Source organism: Anguilla rostrata, chromosome 16, assembly GCF_018555375.3.
Source record: "Anguilla rostrata isolate EN2019 chromosome 16, ASM1855537v3, whole genome shotgun sequence".
In the NCBI taxonomy this organism is placed as follows: Eukaryota; Metazoa; Chordata; class Actinopteri; order Anguilliformes; family Anguillidae; genus Anguilla; species Anguilla rostrata.
This window is the reverse complement of record NC_057948.1, coordinates 10,468,972-10,476,392: the sequence shown is the minus strand read 5'-3', so window position 1 is coordinate 10,476,392 and position 7,421 is coordinate 10,468,972. Positions and strand designations below refer to the sequence as shown.

Genomic DNA, 7,421 nt, shown 5'->3' with positions numbered 1-7,421 from the left:
ATATCTGGTGACACACGGACCTCGTCCTTACCTGTCACATTGTAACCTAGCTGCTACCCAAACCACCTCTTCTCTGAAAACATCCCAGACCTTTGAGTCTTACACAAACAAGCATACTCCCATGCACGTGCACTCACATAACGTGCGTGCACGCACAAGCACATACACTTTAACTGTATTTATTTGAACTGCTTTGTCACGTGTTATGTATTTTATTATTTTTATGATTCCTTGTCCTCTGTCTCATTATTGTGTTATGTGGTTCAGAAAGCGCTTCATAGTTCATCGTAATTTTAATATTACAACATTAGACACAAATGCGCTCAGAAACACGTACATGCACTCCAACAACATACACGCACGTAAAGACACACGTGCGCACGCGCAACTTCGCAAAGACTTGACGCGTTCATTGATTAAAACTGCTATCTCCCGGGCAGGTGGTGTTCATTTCAAGACTTGTCTAAATAAATCTGTCCACAAGGGGGCACTATAGCAGGCTTAGGCACGAGTGGGAAACACAACTCCGCAAGCTGAAGTGGCTGTATTCTCCTGCCGTGTAAAGCCGTCCCAGGTGTTCACCCGTTCACCCATTTCGTACATATACTTACGGACATGACATATAGACATGGCTATATGAACAAAAATTAATGAAATGAAAGCATTGTGTATTCAGTACTGTGATATACATCAATGAACCATTCATGCCTCACACTCACTAACTGCTCTGTCTCTCTCTCTCTCTCGCTCGCCACTACTGTTCTGTGGTTTTCACACACGCACACACACACAAAAACGCTGATGTTATTTTCCTGTCCATGGGCTGACAAACCACGTCATTGCTGTGAATTAAATGTCTGGTTTCTACCCTTGCCACAATGTTAGTATTGTGCATTCTTAATGTCCACGATACCACAATGTTTGTATTGTGGTGGTTAGACTTCCATAATGCTGGAGCATTACGCGACCAGACAAATAACTCAATCTGTGCCAGCCAAAATGAATTTGGTTCTGCATTCTGGTTACAAATGCGTGGGTTAAAAATGTGAAAATATGGCAATACTGAAAGCTAAATATGACTAAACCTTTTCCTGCGTATCAAGTCTTTACAAACCGAAAGAAGAAAACCTATCATGTGATTAGTTTTAGTTTACAGGCATTTAGCAGACGCTCTTATCCAGTGCGACTGACATTGTATCCAATTATACACCTGGATATATACTGGAGCAATGCAGGTTAAGTACCTTGCTTAAGGATGCAAAGGCAGTGTCCTACCGGGAATCCGAACCTTGTCGACCCTTTATTACTACTCTTTCCGCACATACTTATGTTAATCAAGGAAACCCATTTCCAGTGGTAACGTTAACTTAGCGTGACGGGAGTTGTGGTAACATCTAAATCGACGAGGAAAGCTGCTTTGTTTCTAAACGCCCAGGTAAGCTTGTAAGGTAAATAGCATACCATACAAACCAATCTTATGTGTGCTTATTATAAATGCCTGTGACCAGGAGACTATTTCTCTGCCAGTGATCACTTGAGGCATCCAGACGATGAGGCTAAGTCAACACAGCAAGCAAATTAGCTGAACACATTTTAAAATTAAACACCGAACTAACACTAAACACCATATAAAATGCTTAAGGTCTCCTCGAAAGGACTCTACACGTAGATGGTTTTCAACACCATTGCCATGAAAAAGTATTTACCGCTTCCTGATTTTCTGTATTGTTGCATATTTGTCATACTGAATGATTCCTGAATCACTGAATGAGGTCATTAGACCAAATGTAATATTAGACAAAGGTAACCTGAGTAATTTTACACATGACCATTTTTTTAAATGAAAAAAGTTATCAAACACCCATATCACCCATGTGAAAAAGTAATTGCCTACCGAAATTTAAGAACTGGTTGCACCACCTTTAGCAGCAATAACTGCAACCAAAAGCTTCCTGTAATTTGATATCAGTCTTTCACATCGCTGTGGGGGAATTTTAGCCCAGTCTTCTTTGCAGAAATGCTCTGATTCTGACAAATGGGCTGGTTTTCAAGCACGAACTGCTCATTTCAGGTCCTGCCATGGCATCTCTGTTGAGTTCAAATCAGGACTTTTACGAGGTCAATTCTGCCCGTGTTCAAGCTGCTGAATGCAATTAACAATTACATGTTGTTCATTGGTTGACTGAGTAACTTAGGGGGCATATTTTTTCAATATGGGTAATAATGGTGCTTAATATGAGGCAGAGAGACAGGAATACACTTTTAGCACCTATTTTAGCTTTCGGGTGAGTGAGTGAAGAACCACAGCCTACTATAGGCCTCACATATCTCTAATGTGGCTTGAAAATCAAGCCTAACTTTCTGCATATCCAAAGCAAGACACGGGCTTTTACATGCAAGAAGCACTGCACTGTTTTTTTTGTGGTAAATAAGCAATAACTTTATTTTATGGGAAAAGCATCTCATCAGGCCTGTACAATGTGTATGCCATTATTTTTTTTTAAATGGATTTCCAGATTCGGTCAATGGGTTAGAAGATTTATATACACACACCAACAACAGTAAGTGTCACATGAATTTCGGTGGAAAAAAGAAATAATACATTTTTATAATCTATCAAAAAAAAAAAAAACCTGGGACACTGATCTAGGGCAAGTCTTTGTGCCCAGTCTTATTGTCATCTTCATGTGTGCAAAATATATGTGCGCAGTGGCACAGACTCATCTCAAGTGAGTGCCTAAAGTGTCCAGTCTTTCCCAAACAAGATGGTTACTGCATAAACTCAAAATTATAAATTATAATTTATCAACAAAAACTTAATCTTGGAAATAGAAAACAAAATGTATTATACACAACCCCACAAAAATATAGGCTACTAGAAATAAATGCACGCATGCGGCTTGGATCCATAAAAAAAATGATCAGTTTTTTCGAAGCCAGTGAACACCTGCTAAACCTCTTCTCGGAGTAGCGGAGAGCATTGAGTGAAGTATCTATCCGCTGCAGACCACTTGTGCCACCTACTGACACATGAGTGAAACAAAACGGCGTCCTCGCCATGATTTTCCGCACGTTCCTGGAATTCCTGATAAAGAAGATAGTCAGAATAGAATATAATAACTTCATTTTTCTTCCAGGGGACTTCAGGAAAATCACGGTTCTTTGTTGTCTTTGTTGTCATGTTTATACTCACAGTAATATGACCCATCTTATTTTGTCTAACGTTATTAATCTATGTCATAGAGCTGCTCCTGGAGAGTGTGACCCAAGACTAGGTTTCAAATTTCGTTGTCATGGTGATGCATAAGAAGGGGCCAATTGGGCAATCTGGTCTATCTAGTCGAACAGGGTGAAGCCATCACAAGCGCGAGCACCTGGACAAACCGGATGGACGGCGTGACGCGTGCCGTGCAAACTCGGCGCATTGGTCTCTGATTGGCTCAAACTTCAATGGCTTCCCAGGTAACTCGTTCAGTTACGGAAAAAGAGCCACTGACTACAGAATTGCAATGCATAGATACAAGCATTTTAAGAATCCTCGAATGTGCTTCAAAGGACAAGGAAACTGTTAGCGTCAATGTTAAGCCTGGGGCGATAACGGAACTAAGTAGGAATCTCATATCCTAATGAAAATAAATGTAGTGACCTAATATTATGGGTTAATAACCACGGCGACTCCAGTTACCCGATACAAAGAAACACTCCATGAGCAACATCAATATTTTATACGCAAAAAAAGTTAACCGATTGAATTGGTAGTTGTTTGACCTTTCATAATTTATATCTTATGAGCGTGGTGCGTCTTTCATTTTGAACAGGGGCAAAGGAGACTTCAGTGGCGCATGTGCAGCTTCACATAATATTATAAAGTTTAGATTATAAAGATGTTTTATAAGATTTGAATTAAAAAGCAATAATAGTTTGGCACCGATAAATTTGAACCCTGGATCACATTTAAACGTACGAATATCATTTTCTAGGGTCCTTGGTACAGAATAAACGAGGAATCATTCAATTTGAAGATCTCTCAAGTATTGCAAGCTTTCCTGTGAACTTCACACAAGCAGCTACGCTACGAAAAGCTGCCCAGTCCTCTGTCTATAATTTTTTAACATAAATGATAGCCCCCATTTCTACTTGCAAATGGTCAAATAGCATAGTCTAATCGCAACAGACCGCAATATATCTAGACATGTCATTGAATTACACCTCACATCGGAGTACAACTCTTCACGGCGCAGTAGCCCTGTAGTCACAGTGAAGTATAGGCCTGGAGTTAAAGCATGAATTGTTGTCTTGTCCAGTTGTACTTCTTTGTATCAACAAATTACACAATTATATGAGTGTGATTTAGACCTACTACACTACATCCCGATCCAGGTTCAGTCCATGAAAACAATAAGAAAGGTTGGATACGTCCAGCTTTTAGTGTAAGAAAGATACCGGAAGTGTTTTTCCTGTCAAATCTAAAAAAGAAAAGGAGAACAAGGTTGATTTATCGATCGGCAATACTGTAGTCAATACTAAAACCAGCAACGTTTTCCTGTCAAATATAAAATAATATTTGATATGAGTAAATGTAAAATAGAGCATCTAATGTCCATATTTAGTTGTTCTTTAGAGGTGCGTAGCAAGCGATACAACGTGCTCTCTTATTTCATATTTAGTTACATCGTGAGAAATCACTTCTGAGAGAGACGAAACACCTATTTTCTGCAATATCGCGACAGGTGCCCGTGAGCCGCTCGTTACTACTAGAACAGTCCTGTGACGCGAGACAGGTGCGTAATGAATCATTCATGATATGTTAATGAGCTGGTTCCAGCGGAGCGAGGCTGTGAGTGCAAAGTCAGTCCACTTTTGGTCGGTCTACCAGAGCAGGTCTCCCATACACTCTTCTGGTTTATGTCTTTCAGGACACTTAACTACTGAATCAATGTCTCCCTCGGTGTCCCCGCACTTCTTCTCAGAAAAAGAGGTTGCCCGGCATTGCACCAAGGACTCCTGTTGGGTATTGTTAGGGACTCGGATCTATGATGTGACAGGATTCCTTCGAATGCACCCTGGTGGGGAGGCTCTGATTTTACGCCGCTCTGGGACGGACATAAGCCGGGAGCTGGAGGGACCCCCGCACCGCCACTCAGAGAACGCCAGGCGATGGATGGAGCAGTACTACATCGGTGAATTGGACAGAGACAGCACACAAGGCAGACAGGTGCCGTAAAATCCGCAAACACGAACAAATGCGCAAACATTGCTTTGAACATCACCGGAGTAAGAAGCGCTTCTGGCTGGCTTGGTATCAGTAATAACGGTAGTCTGTGTTTTGAGTTTTCTGAAGAGCGAATACCCCAATGAACAATCCCGTGCACTTCTTAAGTTTGTTTCTGGGTTAGCCTCAGTAAAGTAACGAGAGTGCGGCTAATGCACAATTATCGATGATTTGCTACCACAGCGTGAACACCCTGTTGTGATCTTTGTTACTGGTCCCCAACAAGCCTGGGGAAAATAACCTATGAATTAGAATACGTGCACTACCGGTTGCCCGAAGGATTGCCTCACAACCGTCACTAACGGGACTGAAACGTGCTTTCTTTTCTGACTTAACTTTGTTAAAGGGTTCGTTTGCGTAGTTATGCCCCCATGTTGAGTCCGCGAGTGGCCGACTCTTTGCCGTGTATCCGGGAGAACTCAAGCTTATTGCGCGTGCCCGTGTTGTTGTCCTCGCGGTCGGGAGATGTACTCTCTGGTACATGGGCGTTTCTCACCTGCCAGGCAGGCTGACGCGGCACGCGAGAGAAGAAAGAGGAATAGTTCTACCGTGTTATAAAATAAAAAATATAATAAATAAAAACTTGGTTATTTTTTAACTTTAGGTAATAAACGTGAGCTTACAACCTGGTGCAACCAAGGAAATTTCAGATGAAAGGTGAACCCCCCACTTTTCAGGCTGTTTATCGCAATACTTAACTCTAAATAGACACACCCTTGGCCTCTTGTTCAAAGTATAACGGTGATGAACATTTGTCCTTTCGAAGGCAGTCTTTTTTTCTTCATAAAATTCTATTTTTGTCCTTGTTGCACCACTTTATTAACTTATTTCAATGAAATGTAACCTTCTTCTTTCTCACTAAAATGAAGCCCCCAGCTATTTTCACTGATATGTTGACCAACTGTTTATACTGAAAACAGTTTATACTGTGCTTAATGAAATGTAGGTCCAGCATTCTGACAGTACTTTAGTCTGAATATATCTCAGTGAATTATACTGAAGTATGCTTTTCTTGCTAAAATGTGCTCAAATTTCTTATCAAAACATTCACTCCAATTTCCTATACTAAAATGTGGGCCCCCAGTTGTTTTTCAGAACTAGTGGTTTTGTCGCTAGAATATTGTCCCAAAATATCCTTTCTGATGTGTAGCCCTAGCTCCTCTTTTTGAAATGTAACCAGAGCATTCTCTTAATAAAATGGAACCACAGTCTCTCTCACTGAAATGCAACCCTCAGTTTTTCTTACTAAACTGCAGCCCCAAAATTCAGTTCTTAAAATATAGCCTCCAGCTTTTTCTCATGCCGAAATTTAACTCCCTGCGTCATTCACACCGCTTTGGCTTGACACCTACAGTGTCAAACGGAACTCTGCTAGCGTGTACATTTTACTGGAGTAAGACCCCCACCCCTGTGTGTACAGGAACATAACTGATCACCAGAGCTGTGACAGCGCCCTGGCCAGTCTTTTCCCTGTTATCGATGACACACAGCTCTAACCTCCATTATCGCCTGGCTGTTGATGAGTTTTCGGGTTTGTCTCTAAATGGACGAGTGTAGGATTTGGGCTGAAGAAGCTGAAACTAACTAAGGGCAGGAAATGGCCGAAGCCTTCAGTGATGAAGAAATTTTACTGATGACAGGATCTGAGGCTTCAGACGACCACGAAGCCTTAGCAGCACTTTAAACAGCATTTGTTCCTGGGCGTACGTGCGAAGAGGCTGCTCTTTGAGTGTTTCGAGTTCCCTAAAGGCCACCCTTTTTGTTGTTACCACAAGCTCGATCTATTATTTCACTTGAGCCGCTGTCTACAGCGCAACTCATGTGTACGTCTCACTGGGTTACTAAGCCTTTTCTGAGAATCATTTTCACTGCCGACTTCTAGCTGGTGGTAGGCGGGTGACTGAAAGACTGGTTTACCGAGTGTGACCTCACTGTACTTAGGTCAGAAATGAGAACTCACAAGCATACTGAGGTGCCAAGAGAGAGAGGAAGTCTTACTGAAATGTGGCTGCTTGTCTCTCTTGCTGAAATGCGTTCCCCCAAGCCTGCTTTGTTAAAATGCTCACCCAAAATATTCTCTTAGAGAAATGTGGCCCCCAGGCTATCTTAATGGAATGTTGCTTCCAGTCTGTCACACTGAAATGTGGCC

The 7,421-nt window shown here is 41.6% G+C and overlaps 1 protein-coding gene across 2 annotated transcripts in view; it reads left to right on the top strand.

Moving 5' to 3' along the window:
* Positions 1–3,363: 3,363 nt before the first annotated feature.
* Positions 3,364–7,421, top strand: part of LOC135241590 (fatty acid 2-hydroxylase-like) — a 33,386-nt gene continuing 29,328 nt past the window's right edge. Inside the window, exons 1-2 of one of the 2 annotated variants that reach the window (XM_064312109.1) lie at positions 3,364–3,462; positions 4,917–5,215. In XM_064312109.1, the coding sequence (XP_064168179.1) occupies positions 4,937–5,215 (279 nt within the window). In that variant the 5' untranslated portion in view covers positions 3,364–3,462; positions 4,917–4,936. Of the gene's footprint in view, positions 3,463–4,667; positions 4,782–4,916; positions 5,216–7,421 lie in introns of those variants that run through there. The other variant, XM_064312108.1, reaches the window with a different exon arrangement.